The sequence below is a fragment of the Gamsiella multidivaricata genome, assembly GCF_025024155.1.
Source record: "Gamsiella multidivaricata strain RSA 2152 chromosome Unknown BC939scaffold_26, whole genome shotgun sequence".
In the NCBI taxonomy this organism is placed as follows: Eukaryota; Fungi; Mortierellomycota; class Mortierellomycetes; order Mortierellales; family Mortierellaceae; genus Gamsiella; species Gamsiella multidivaricata.
This window is the reverse complement of record NW_026251734.1, coordinates 1-13,448: the sequence shown is the minus strand read 5'-3', so window position 1 is coordinate 13,448 and position 13,448 is coordinate 1. Positions and strand designations below refer to the sequence as shown.

General features: G+C 48.6%; 7 protein-coding genes across 7 annotated transcripts; 5 read left to right on the top strand and 2 right to left on the bottom strand.

Annotated features, from left to right (window-relative positions):
* Nucleotides 1-1,066: 1,066 nt before the first annotated feature.
* BC939DRAFT_483850 (dUTP diphosphatase) lies at nt 1,067-1,812 on the top strand (the record flags this gene model as incomplete). The annotated part of the gene is made up of 4 exons (XM_051559213.1): nt 1,067-1,158; nt 1,257-1,419; nt 1,519-1,638; nt 1,747-1,812. The coding sequence occupies 4 exons, from the start codon at nt 1,067-1,069 to the stop codon at nt 1,810-1,812; spliced, it is 441 nt and encodes a 146-aa protein (XP_051413022.1).
* Nucleotides 1,813-1,968: 156 nt separating this feature from the next.
* Nucleotides 1,969-2,934, bottom strand: BC939DRAFT_476329 (uncharacterized protein; the record flags this gene model as incomplete). The annotated part of the gene is made up of 1 exon (XM_051558580.1): nt 1,969-2,934. The coding sequence occupies one exon, from the start codon at nt 2,932-2,934 to the stop codon at nt 1,969-1,971; it is 966 nt and encodes a 321-aa protein (XP_051413021.1).
* Nucleotides 2,935-3,610: 676 nt separating this feature from the next.
* BC939DRAFT_448748 (uncharacterized protein) lies at nt 3,611-5,061 on the top strand. The gene is made up of 4 exons (XM_051555278.1): nt 3,611-3,872; nt 3,962-4,081; nt 4,279-4,426; nt 4,542-5,061. The coding sequence occupies exons 2-4, from the start codon at nt 4,047-4,049 to the stop codon at nt 4,596-4,598; spliced, it is 240 nt and encodes a 79-aa protein (XP_051413020.1). The 5' UTR covers nt 3,611-3,872; nt 3,962-4,046; the 3' UTR covers nt 4,599-5,061.
* On the top strand, nt 4,964-8,396 carry BC939DRAFT_129875 (De-etiolated protein 1 Det1-domain-containing protein). Its single transcript, XM_051550058.1, has 10 exons — nt 4,964-5,463; nt 5,634-5,831; nt 5,980-6,108; nt 6,241-6,369; nt 6,471-6,842; nt 6,950-7,029; nt 7,128-7,257; nt 7,350-7,606; nt 7,697-7,822; nt 7,921-8,396. The coding sequence occupies exons 1-10, from the start codon at nt 5,245-5,247 to the stop codon at nt 8,333-8,335; spliced, it is 2,055 nt and encodes a 684-aa protein (XP_051413019.1). The 5' UTR covers nt 4,964-5,244; the 3' UTR covers nt 8,336-8,396.
* Nucleotide 8,397: 1 nt separating this feature from the next.
* Nucleotides 8,398-9,519, top strand: BC939DRAFT_129914 (uncharacterized protein). Its single transcript, XM_051550059.1, has 3 exons — nt 8,398-8,875; nt 8,992-9,193; nt 9,349-9,519. Exons 1-3 carry the CDS (start codon nt 8,461-8,463, stop codon nt 9,389-9,391), a joined length of 660 nt encoding a protein of 219 aa, XP_051413018.1. The 5' UTR covers nt 8,398-8,460; the 3' UTR covers nt 9,392-9,519.
* Nucleotides 9,520-9,646: 127 nt separating this feature from the next.
* On the bottom strand, nt 9,647-11,341 carry BC939DRAFT_502335 (uncharacterized protein; the record flags this gene model as incomplete). The annotated part of the gene is made up of 1 exon (XM_051560274.1): nt 9,647-11,341. One exon carries the CDS (start codon nt 11,339-11,341, stop codon nt 9,647-9,649), a length of 1,695 nt encoding a protein of 564 aa, XP_051413017.1.
* Nucleotides 11,342-12,161: 820 nt separating this feature from the next.
* Nucleotides 12,162-13,430, top strand: BC939DRAFT_483849 (Brix domain-containing protein; the record flags this gene model as incomplete). The annotated part of the gene is made up of 4 exons (XM_051559212.1): nt 12,162-12,175; nt 12,318-12,450; nt 12,539-12,775; nt 12,876-13,430. 4 exons carry the CDS (start codon nt 12,162-12,164, stop codon nt 13,428-13,430), a joined length of 939 nt encoding a protein of 312 aa, XP_051413016.1.
* Nucleotides 13,431-13,448: the final 18 nt, after the last annotated feature.

Sequence of the window (13,448 nt, the reverse complement as noted above, 5' to 3'; positions counted from 1 at the left end):
TTCTCTTTTTCCTTTTTTTTCTTTCTCTTCTTCGTGCTGCGCTCGGATGCGTACCGTGAAGCTTTTGTTTGAGTTGATCCCGCGGCGGACTTGCCGATGCTTCCATGGATAGAAAAATAGTCGGCGATGCTCATTTTATGTTGCACAAAAACTGTCCAGGTGGATGGTAACGCAATATGACGACAGCACAGCACTCATTCCTACGCGGATCTATCTGCAGTTCCGCTTCACTTGGTGAGCCTCTATTGCAGAGCACCATTGCAGAGCACCGAGCACTACCACCTTGATTCGTTTTTAAAAGTTATTACTGCAAGGCATGAGTCCATTAGGATACTCTATTTTTTTAATACACATGACAACTTTATCCGGCGACATGAAGGTATCAAGATAAATGCTGGGATTCAGTGTCGCTTCTCTCGGGCCTTAAAAGGTGTAAAAACGCGTGCGACACCTGAATTCACAAGCTCTAAATAATAATGGTGTAGTGAGACATTTGATAAACAGTGAAGACCACCTCCATGACGAGAAGATGATGGAACCAGTGGCGCAAGCATAATGACAAGCGCTCTTCCACGAGAAATATGTGCTTCAGTGTTATTCAGTAATCGGAAACCAATAGCCATAATCGCGCGCCTAGGCCTCCTATTTTTTCTGTGAGAGGACTCCCTTCCTTTCCCCTGTCGCAGTGCACATGTACGTACAAGAAAGTGCTCAGGCGAAAGCTAATTGAAAAAGACGCGTTGACGGTCACGGCTAAAAAAAAATAACGAAATGAAAAATGGTGGCAAAACAAACAAACAACGCGACACGACCCTGAGGAGCTGTTCCTTCCCATCGTTTTTCTGTTGATCTGCTTCTTCCCTTCCCTTCCTCACCCTCTCTTTCCATTATGAGCCCTAGTACCGCTTTGAAGCGCTCTCGCGATACTGAAGATCAGCAGCTTGACCATCTCGACACCAAGCGCATTCAAACCTCTGACGGAATCTCAAGTAGTCTCCTCACTATAGCCAAAATACCTGCCTCACCATCATCATCGTCATCGTCATCATCCGCAAGCAGCGACGCCATGCTCGGCCCACTGCTTGTCAAGAAGTTATCCAAGAAGGCTCGTATGCCAACTCGTGGGAGCAAGCATGCTGCCGGATTCGATCTTTATAGGTATATATCTTTTTGAGTACGCCTTCTCCGCTCAATTAGTTTGCACTTCTGGCATTTTCCCTTCTGAAACCAAAGCTTTTTTGATCTCGTGGGTGTAGTGCAAAGACCATGACAATCGCACCCCAATCACAGGGCGTTGTACCGACGGATATAAGCATCGCTGTCCCGGAGGGCACTTATGGACGTGTGGCCCCTCGTAGTGGTCTCGCAGTCAGGCACTTTATCGATGTCGGTGCCGGAGTCGTCGACTATGACTACAGGGTAGGCATGCCGTTTTATATTGCTATACCAATTGAAATGTCGGTCCGTGATACTATTGTAGGGAGTGGAATATTTAACGTTGATTGATTTGTCGTGCAGGGCCCAATTGGTATCGTCTTGTTTAACTTTGGAAAGAATGAGTTCAAGATCGAGGAAGGTGACCGTATTGCTCAGCTAGTCCTCGAGAAGGTCCATCTGTGCGAAGCCGTCGAAGTCGACGTATGTCCTTCTTTTTTGTTTTCTGCTCTTATGGGATCGGTAATACTCAGTTCCTCTGTTTCATATTGCTAATGGCGATCGTATGCTCAACTGCTTTCTTGTACTTAGGAACTGGATACGACTGATCGCGGCTCCGGCGGATTTGGCAGCACCGGTGTCAAGCTTGCAGCCTAGTTGTATTTTTTATTTTGTTAATTATGCGTCTCATCTCTTTGTTTTGTAAATGTTATTTGTGTAGATTGTATCGCCTTTAAAACTGTTGAATTATGAAAAATAAATGCCCTTAAGCTATAATTGTGATTAAACAAAATCGCATAATGATATCCTAAACTATCGTTGCTCCTGAGATGGATCTGATGGGCGCATAGGAGGATCTACAGGTTGTATGCGCTGTTCGGATGGCCGTGTAGGCGGTGCAAGAGATGATCTTACTGCGTCGGCATACGCAGGCGGCTTGCCTGCGGCCATCATAAAGGGCGGCGGACTCACATCCTGCTCGTACGACGGCGCTACAAATGAGTTCACGCTCTCCAGAGGTCCCCCACCTGCTGTGCCATGGGGCTCCTGCTGGTATGGATAGTAGGGCGTTCTAACATCTGTGCGCGCACGGTACATGTTCAACCGCGCAGCAAGGGTCATTTCGTTTGTCGGAATTAGGTGTGTTTGACCTCTGCCTTCAAGAACCGACGCGTGAACGGCAGCCTGGGCCTGGGCTGATGTCAGATTTCGCCGCCGTGCTGCGGTGATTGTATGATGCTGGTGGTTGACGTGGAGACAGCGCAAAACCACGGCGATGAGGCAGACGGCAGCGAGGCCTCCGAGGATGAGTTGGACGGCTATGCTTGTTAATGGATTTTGACCTTCTGCTTTTGGGGTAGTCGTCGCTGATGCTGTCGCTGTCGTTTCTGTTGTGTATATGATTTCTAGCGAGGCTGTAGGTGGAGGCGAAGTAGGGGTGGGAGAGAAGACAGCGCTGATAGTCTCTGGAACGGTAACAGATACCCACGCGCTTTTGGTGGGATCCTGAAGTTGGTTCAGCTGTCTTCGAACCACGACAAAAGAGGGCTCCTGCTTCCTTGGGTCTTTTGATGGTAATTGAGGTTGCATCGTTCTAATAGCTCTGGGCGAATGCGACTCGCTGTTGACATCATCGGTGGCGGAGGGGTAAGGGGTAGTAGTCAGGTCGCGTTCGGATGCGTCCGCGTTCCAATTGTACACTCTTATCGTCATAAGAGGGTCTCTGGGGCCGCGGTATTTTCTTTTGCGGCCCTTGTGATGTATATTGAGAGGAGTCATGACTGAGAGGGGTCAGTAGTTGTGAGTAAATAGCGCGTGAGGGATAGGATGAGCGTGCGCGACTATATTGAAGAAGTGAAGTGGACACTCGGATATTAATGTGGGGAATGGGAGAACCTGGTCGAAAGCGCGTCCTGCCTCAGGAATAGGGAGAGCGACGACTTGGAAGAGAAAAGGAGAGAAAAGAGACAGCTGCGTAGCGATATCTTTTCCAAAGAGACGACCGTCGTTTATTCACAAAAGCCGACAGCAACGCCAGGTCAGATACGCGTACTGGGCACAAAGTCACTGTAAAATGCCTCATAATCCATCGTCACGCCCAACCCCCGAGCGTTAGTTGGATCCTACCTCACAGTTGTGCTTGTAGGAAACAACACCACGGTAACCTGTGAGCCTCTACTGTACATGGTTGGTAACGAAGCATTGTTCATCTGTGAATAGGAGAAATGCCGCAAATATGAAAACGCGCGCATTTTGAATGCATGAGCCTACTGGTGCACCAAAGTGTAGATTGGCGCTCGGTGCCACCAACCCAAACCAGTGCGGGATTTTCTTTGTCGCCAGCAACCAACAAAACAGAAAATAAAAATCGCGCGCTTGTCGGGAATTCAGAAGAGTGCAGGGGATGAGGTCGACCATGGGACGAGTAAACATTGTGCAGATCCCTTCTTTTTTTCGAGCATAATATCGCAGAGACAAGGAAAAAAAAAGGCCTGCACCTCACTTTCTGCTCTTTGTTCATGGTGCTGTGGGGAAGAGGGAAATGTACCGCCTGCTGGTGAGGTACCAGCTCCGTCGAAAGATCAACGCGCGCTATGGACAGCTCTATATGATCCTCTCTTCCTGCATTCTTTTTGATGCTCGATATCATATCGACATGATCGATAGATCCACTCTGCCAGTCAATGGTAACCGTTATCGCGCCCCAATTGAGATCAGTAAGTACAGGTCAACCGAGGGCAGTATTTTCTTAAAATGGTAGTTGACCATCTTCATCACGTGATTCCATTCCCTTATTCTGACGTAGTTTAGGCTAGGAATCTTGTGATAATGGAAATATTTTCGCGGCATCCTCGCCTCGCGCATCACCTACACTCTTCCCTCCATACAACATGTCAGCCAAGGCAGCAACACCAGAGCTCAAGAAGTATGACTCGCGGAACACGGAATCACACAACCGCTGGATTGGAATCTGGATTGCGATCATGCAAAGCCTGCACCAGAGCCATCGGTCTTTGGCTAAAAGTCATCGGTCCAGCTTGAGCAAACCTTGGATGCACCTATAAGAGTTGAAGTCGGGGCTAACAACCATTTATCTTTAATTGATGCGCTGCGACACTTTAGGTACATGGACAAGCGTGTCTTTGTTCAGCTCAACGGCTCCAGAAAGGTCACAGGAGTTCTTCGGGGATTTGATCCCTTCATGAACTTGGTTTTGGACGAGGCTGTCGAGGAAACTAACCCTGCAGAGAAGTCGTCAATTGGCATGGTTGTATGTATCAGTCTCATCGTATTGCCAACGGATATGTAGCGTCGAGTGCTCATTGGCATCCATCATTAGGATGTGTTCATTAACGAACACTCATTGAACTTCATCGCTACGTTAGGTTCTTCGTGGTAACAGCGTAATCGTTCTTGAGGCACTAGAAAGGACTGGGAACTAGTATAACTGGAGCTAAGGGTCGGGAGGGCACTATGACGCCTTTTTACACACGGACCCAGCAGCAGTAAACGTCAATTTCAGGTTGAGCCTCAATTACGACTCTTCATCATATAATCAGCACAAGCAAAGGAATATTTGGTAGAAGGCGAGCCATGACCAAGGAATCGTATCAGCATCCCCGCTTTTATTGGACAACAACAGAATGTCTACTCTCCACCCTGTAACAATAAACATCTTTACAAACAACCGAATCTCATCTGGTTGTGATACAAGCTGCTTGTGCGAGGAGCGCATGCTGGAAGAGAACATGTGGAGCGGTATTGTCTTTGGACGGCAGAGCAGGGCAGCTCCTGGACTAGGCAACTAGAAGTGCTGTGCAAAGGCGATCTATTGAGACAAAGCCACTTTTGGTCGAGCCGCTCGATTTTTCAGTACCATGCTGCATGCCTTTGCCTCTCTTCATCCCTCGCTTGCTCCACTACTCCCTGGCCTCTCCCCCCTCCCTCTACATCTCCCCTGTCCTCGCTGTTTGCATGTCTTGCATTCAGTAACCTCTTCCTATAACTCAGACCAGATCCCACAGACACACATAGAGAGAGCCCTCAGTTCTTCCTCTTCCACTCACCCATCTGCTGTCCCAAGCGACGATGAATTTGTTCGATTCCTACTCAGCTGGCATCCCTCAAATCCATCGACCAAAAGAGTCATTGCTGGCATCACTGCGAGGACGGGAACTCGGTGTAAACCGGGGCAAGTCCTCAGTGATTGCTTCCCGGAGACTCTACCGTTCAATCTACCCCAATACTACCATCCACGGAGTGGATTGTCAATTTTCCAACCTCAAAAAGTTTACGCCATGCGGACAGGTATGTACTCCACTGCCTTCAGCTTCTTTTTTTTTTTTTTTTTTTAACTGCATTTCTCCACGCCTGCGAACCTTGGCAAAGGAGCACTTTTGCGGAGTTTTATTTAAGAAGGTGATTTCTAATCCAAACTGGCCCCGTGGGGTTGTTCTTTGTTTATCGCGACAATGTAGTACTTAATAGGCATGTCAAAGAACCAGCGAGCAGTGCACATCTATAGCTTCAAGGGCTCAGGAGGACCACCCGAGGACCGCCCAGCAGAGTCGCTTAACTTCAAAGATTTCTTTGAGTTGAAGCATGAGACGGTCGTCCTGAAGGAGTCTGAGATGCTCTCAAAGGACTTTTGCTTGGTGACTGCGAACGGGCGCTTTGTAAGTAGCACTGCCTCTTGGAGACCACCTTTGTCGCGATCGGTCGATCGATCGAATCTCTCAAACATTTTCTTGCAGGAGCGATATGTGCCTTCTTTTATGCATGCTGAATTGACCGAGGTTTTCTGCCTGCAATTCTCATCTGTAGATCATCGTCGCCGCTGTATCGCCTTGCACAGGGGTATCATCAGACGGTCGCGCGTATCCATGCTCACTCAATTGTATACCCAACCTGGACACGGTCGTGTTTTATGTCATTGAACTCGTGACAGGAAAGGTGCGGGGTCGAATCCTGGTCCTAATGATTGTCGGGAATGGCGACTGTCACCACGGGATCAATTACACCTATTTCGTTTCGTCTGGAGCATCGAATGCTGACCATTGCTTTTAATCGCTGGATCTGGACTAGATCATCGACAAACGGGAGTTCAAAAACGAGTACATCACCATTGCTCATCATACGGGTGTGAGTCTCTACGACTCGCTCTTTGCCGTCATGCTTATCCAGAGTCAGGCCATTCAGATCATCCATATCAAGGTATTAATTGATCGATGCGGACGAAATTATTTTAGGAGGCAATTGCTTAGCGAAGACAATTGTTCTTACTCTGATTACGTTTACTGCCATATTCTTTTTAGAACAATGGAAAATTAATTGACCTTCATCGGATAGGCTGGTTCAACCACGACGACGACGAATTGGTGCTGGCTCGATATCGTGACTTCAACGAACAGTTTATTGCACAGCAAACCATAAAATCCACTTCGCCATTCTATCATCATGGATACAGTCTGAAGGATGAGGAATCGGGTGATCCAAGGGCCAAGGACCGATTCGAGTCTTTTGCACTCGCGCCAACCATGTCATCAATGGCAGAGTTCTCTGCAGATGCAACATACCACCAAGTGCCCTCTAGTTCCAGCAGCAGTATTGGCATTCCATCCAGGATTAATCAGGCCAACTACTCGTACATCTCACAAATGGCATACAATCAATCATACTATGATGAGGTGCGTCCTACTAGCATTTTGGCGGTTCACTCTGCCTCCGCAGCGACATGACTGATCGGACCTGATGACTAATGTAGTCGAATCGTTCACTCAACCGGGTCTAATAGCCGCACGCTCAAACAATAAGCGGGATCAAACAGCGATTGATGGCGCATCTATTCAGGAAGGCGTTCAATGCTGATGACGGGTAAGTACTTGCATGTCATTTGACTACCATATGCAAAGTAGGCCTTGCATGGAACTTCTGTACCTTATTAATACATGTTGGAATATTCACGCCATTAGGGGAGCTGCACTGCGACACTTTCATCTGACATTCCAGCAGTTTGCAAACCTGGTTATGTGGCGGATGCAGTTCTTGGACGAGTCGACTATGCTTATCAAGTTTGGAAAACTGGATTGCGTTGTTGGAAGGGCATGTGGCCGTGATTTATTTTATTCGTACAGGCATGCAGTTAAATCTTTACCATGTCATTTACAATGGATCTTTGGTCTTCCACTCAATAGCAAGCGGATAGTACGTACCAAACAGCTTTCTTTGTCTTCTATGACATCCGAACTACGGAGATCTTGGCAGTATACGACAACGCATCAGAGGAATTTCTGCGGCTATACGAGGCATGGGCAGACCAATTCTGTGCCACAGCGTATACGACGGCTGGAAGGGGCAAACGGCATTATTCATCCACATGCTCCAACAACATTTATGCCAAGGACCACTTGAAAAAGACGCAGTACGGGATGAGGCACGCACGGAACGGGGGGTATTGTCTTGCTTTGATGACTCTTTTTGGCGGTCCAGCGTTCCCGGCAGATACGATTAACAATCAACCTTTTTGCTTTGTGTTTAATAGAACGGCCCAAGCGGTAAAGCGATCTCTTTGTGTGCTTCCTTATAGCCCACAGTCTCTGAGCGATAGTCCATATCTCGATCAGGCCCTATTCAGCTACGACGAGAAAGTTATATCCGCATCTGATCGGTAAAGCCGCTTTTTCAGTAATTATATCCGCTGGCGCCAATCTGCTCAACTGCAAAACTGACGTTTGCTAATAATATCCACCGTTTCAATTGTGATAGCCAACGACCGTGCCAGGACTTTCCGATCAAGTTTTATCTTCGTGGCAGCGGCGAGCTAAGGTTCAAGATCCATTTATTCAAGCCAGGCATGATCAGCAGCACCAGCACCAGTAGCAGCAGCAATGGCGGCGTCAGCAACAGCTCGAACAATAATACCGCTGGAGTCAGCAATAATACTATTAATGCATTGAATGGAAATATCATTAATACTGGCGGAACTAATACTATCGGCACGAACAACAACGCAGCGGCTGCAACAACGGGAACAGGATCGGGCGGCATGATGCGGTCAAAGCGATTTGCGACGTTTATTGCACATCCGTTTGAGCCATTCATTATCTCTATCATTCAATATCACTTGCAGCCCACGGTTCTGAACCTGCATCTCTACCGTCCAGATGCGGAGCCATTGTAAAATATCCTTTGTAGATCCAGTAAAGCCTAAAAAGTGACTGTTTGAGCACTATAAACACATCTCTCATGTGAACCTCATTTGGAAAGTAACTCAACAACGATCAGCAACGTCAATTCTAAGCGACCATGGGTTGGTTTTCGAGATCAACCGTCCCGGTACAGCAACAAGAAAACACATCCGCAAGTCAGCCTTCATTAGTCAAGGGTGAATCCTCAGCTTCGCCCACTGCAGCAGCAACAGCACCACCAACCCCTGTACCTGTGCCAGCTCTCTCCGCACCAGTGAGTGAAGCTGCAGCAGCGGCGGTAGCAACAGCAACCGATCCTCAGATACATATTCAGCAGACTCAAGCACAGGCACAGACACAGCCAGAGGTGCAGGGAAACTCGCCGGCAGAGTACGCACCCGAGGCCCTGGCTACAGCGCCTCGTCATTCGCTTCCGGCACAGGTGATGGAATTTGACGAATACAAGGCGTCGGATGATATCTTTGACCGGTTCAAGGTCTCGGATGCGATGAACCAGCTTGCGGCGTGCTCATGTAAGGCCACCTCTAGGGAAAAAAAAAATATGTATTTGATAGTGGCAGTTGGATTCTTGAGTTGATTGAAGACTTCTGACCTTTATGATTTTTTTCCCTGATTTCCTGACAACTAGCATTGGGATCAAATATCCGCAACTACTATCGTTACGGGACATACAAGGATTGTGCGGACCGATATGATCACCTGAAATTCTGTCTGAGCATTAAGACCAAGTCGTCGCAGGTCGCGCAGGTCATGATCCAGAAACGGGATGCGGAACTCAGGGCGAAGAAGAGGGCGATGCCCAACTCTGAGGATGTCTGGATAGCAAGAACGTATGTACTGCTGTTGGTCAAAAATTACTTCATGTATGGGTTCAATCGGGAGGCGTGCCTGTTTGTTGATTTATGAAAGCTAACACTCGGTTGCTGTTGTTAATTTTTTAATTTTTTAATTTTTTTTGGAAACGGGTTTGTGTCAAATGGAATAGACATCCGCCAGAGGAGTTGGTACGGCAGGCTAGGGACTCATAGTGTCCTATTTACGAATTTACGGCCCACAGATCATATTCGGCATTAAAGAAGTAGGCATAGTCAGAATCTCGGAGGATGATATGGTTTGCATTAGGATGAGCCTTTTTTTTTTTTTTATTCTTATTGTAGCTAGAGAAGGCGGTTCTCAGTGTGTTATGGCAAGAATTGTACAATCGAAGAGGGAGGGATGGAGCGAGTGAGAGATGAGAAGGGAGGGATATTATAGGGTCATTCAATGAGTGCTAAGGAGAGGACTTAGTCCGTGGATGTAGCGCTGGTTGATGTCGATGGGTTCCAGTGGATGGTTGAAGCTACGGCGTAAGAATTGGCATCCTGGGACAGGGGCTGCAGTGACTTCTGCGCTTGCTGCTGTTGTTGATGAACTTGATGCAGACGAAGATACTGTTCCTGGACAGACATAGGCGTAGGCGTGGCATTATTACTGTGTGTCGCCATTCTAGTCATACCACCGATATCGTCTACGGCCAACATGCTCGTCGAAATAGGTGGTGCACTCCAGACACTCTCGGCCGACTCGAACAAGGGTGTCTCTGCAAAGGCACCGGAATCGTGAGGTGAGCTGTTCATCAATTCGCGGCGGAGATCCAACGGCTGCTGATGCTGCTTTTGTTGGTCCCGAATGAACTGCTGTTGATAATTGCGATGGTCATGAAAGTCGTTCTCGTCTTCCTCGTCCTCGTAGTAATCCTCTCTCCTGCGACGACCCTGGTTCAGATCGCGAAACGTAGCCGTGTCTCTGCGTGAAGCACCACCCTTGCCATAGAACTGCTGCTCGAACTGTTGCTGTTGATATTGTGGCTGCTGCTGCTGGTACTGCTGGTGTTGCTGCTGGTGTTGCTGCGCCAAGGCCGAAGGTAGCATCTGAATACTTGTAGGTCTCGATCCGCTAGGTCCACCTGACGAACCGCCACGTTCATGACGCGACATTTCCGAGTTCAGACTGCGGTTGCTAGGCTTCCGGGCGACTTCACGGCCATCCTTGTTCTTAGACTGGATCAGTGGTTGGAAGTAATCGAAGACGAGTGTGGCGCCACGGCGTTGAGCCCACCAGAGGAACAAGAGCTTGCCGAGATTGTAACCCGGGATCCAGTCGAGCAGGAATGACGACCATGTATCGATCACTTGGACGGTTCCGTAGATGCTCCAGTAGGCGAGCCATTGTCGCGTTGCCTTGTCCTTGCGTGTCTGCGAAAACTTGGCCCATCGACGGCGCATCCTTTGCTTCATCTTTTCCTCGACTGTCATGGAGCCAGAGTAACTGGTCGAGGTGATATTGTCCTCTGAGTAGTTGGAATAGTCCGATGGTCGGCCCCAAGAAGAGGCCTCTGAACGTCGGCTGTCGTCAAAGTCCTCTTGGCTGCTGCTGTAGGAGTTGCTGCTCTGCATCGAGTCCTCGTTCATGGAGTTACTCATCCTGTTACGCTGTCTTCGCGAGCGCTGCCGACCGGACCGGATGCTGCCGCTGCTGCTGTAAGTGCTATTGGGTCGGCGGGCAGAGTAGAGGGGGCCATACTCTGTTGGTTCGAGGCCGAGACCGCGCGGAGGGGCAATGGGCTCGCTGTTGATGGTTTTGATGGAGCAGTAGGCTGGGTAGGCGACCGCACAGAGGTTGGTGGTGAGATAGACGCTCCGACGGTAGAGTTGGCGGCAGCCGTAGAGGGTGAGGAGACAGAGGAAGGAGAAGATGTGTTGGGGTCGGAGACCGATACGGAAGAGGACGGCTTTGAAGAAGAAGTTTTCGGAGAGGAGGGCTTCGATCTGCTCTATCCGCGAGAGATGGTGGCGGCGGATGTAGAAGGTTATGGAGGAGAGGTTCAGGGGAACGGTGGCCTCGACCCTGTCGAGGGTTCGGTCGAGGAGCGCCGTGAAGGGTAGGGGAGGGTCCGTCTGGGTGGACGAGTCTACTTTGGCGCGGGGGAAGGACGCCATTTCGAGGAGAAAATGGGCGCGGTCAAGAACTGAAAGGACAATGTGAGGATGTGTAAGTAGATGGTGAACAGGAAGATGGGGATGATTGAATGTGGAGTTGTGCCAAGAGACGATCGGCTGAGTGATGAAAGAGTCGGCTCAACGTTTCACACGAGCGTGCCTGCAGATGCTAAGACGCAGCCAATTTTGATTTTATTCCTTTGGGTGGGGTGGGGTGAGAACCCGGAGAGGATGAAGGGCGAGCAATTGAGCGGAAAACGACATATCAAAGCACCCCTCCAGCTCTAATAAAAAAGCTGCGCATGTCGGTTGCGCTTCGGGCGGTACCATCTATTTCATATCGACATGTTCGCAGCGCATGCTCAATTCGCCACTGCCTTTATTGTAAGATCTCGAAGGAGTGCGGCAGCAAAGGAATTGAATACCACCAGCCGTGGTATCAGTGGGCATGATGGATATAGCGGACTAAAACACTCGGTGAGGTATCGTATCAAGTTCGTCAGTGCTCGTTCTTAACGAGTGCTCAGCGAGAGATGGATGTGCAGAGCACGAATAGTCTACTTTGGGTGTGTCCAAGCTATGTATTTCACGTGGTGCACGATAGTGCTGACACACGAGGAATGCAGCGATGTGATGCCGATCGTGAATCCAATAGGGTTTGAACCAAGCCCTTTTTTTGGTAAAGTGACTGTTGTTATTTCGCGTGTTTACCTTTTTTTTTTTTTTTTTGTGATGTCAATGAAGTCCTGGTGCCTGCTTGCTTGACCTCCATCCGCCTTGCCCATTGTACCACCCTCACGCAAACACCAACTACACAGCCATGCTGCGAACAATGTGAGTCTATTTCTCTACCTCTGTTTGCCTCTTTCTATTCCTTACGACAGCAACAATTAAACTATCTGCCCTGCCTGGAAACACATGTCGACTGTATCTAACTACCGAATGTTTCTATCTTGACCTGGATCTTGTACTATAGTACCCCAAGAAACGCTCGCGTAAAGCGAGTCTTGAAGAACAGAGAAGCTAAGACAGAGGAGAACATCAAGACCGCCATCTTCATCCGTGGAAGCCAAACCAGCCAGACCGTCAATGATATGCTTGCTGATCTTGTAAGTTATACATCCTTTATCTCGATGTCGTCTGTGCATCCGGTATCTTCGTACTTACCTTCATGTCCATTCTGTAATGCTACAATAGTACATGCTCAAGAAGCCCTATGCCGTCAATTTTACAAAGAAAAATCAGATCCATCCCTTCGAAGACCAATCCAACCTGCAGTTTTTCTCTCAAAAGAATGACGCCTCGCTATTTGTCATTGGAACTCACTCGAAGAAGCGCCCCCACACCCTGACTTTTGCTCGTATGTTTGACCATCAACTCTTGGATATGATCGAAGTTTCAGTCGAGCATGGTGCCCCCATGAGGGACTTTAAGGCAAGTCATCTCTAACAACTTCAGTTATCGCACAGAAGCAATTGAATCAGACAGGACATATCATTAATCCTCTGTTTCTTATACTTGATACTACAAATAGACTCCCAAAAGCGCCATTGGAATGAAGCCATGCTTTTTGTTCAACGGAGACATGTGGGACCAGAACCCCAACTACATTATGTTCAAGTCAATGCTGCTGGACTTCTATCACGGACAGACGGTCGACAGGGTTGCATTGGCTGGACTGGAATATGTAATTTCGGTAACGGCTGGCCCCATGACTTCAGAGGGCAAGCCCGGCAAGATCTACCTGCGCACATACACGATTGTCCTGAAGAGATCTGGCGTGAAATTGCCAAGGATCGAATTGGTGGAGATGGGACCTAGCATGGACATGACCTTTGGCCGCATCATGGAGGCCAAGCCCGATGTCTGGAAGCAATCGCTCAGGGTGCCCAAGGAGCTCAAGCCTAAGAAGAAGAAGAACATCAGCAGAGACGAGATGGGCGATACTGTTGGCCGTATTCACTTGGGCAAGCAGGACTTTGATAAGATCCAAACTCGCAAGATGAAGGGATTGAAGAAGAGAGCTGCAGAAGACGAGGATAGCACGGAAAAGAAGCAGCGCGTCGATGACAGCGGTGATGAGGAATAAGCGTACCCATACTACGCT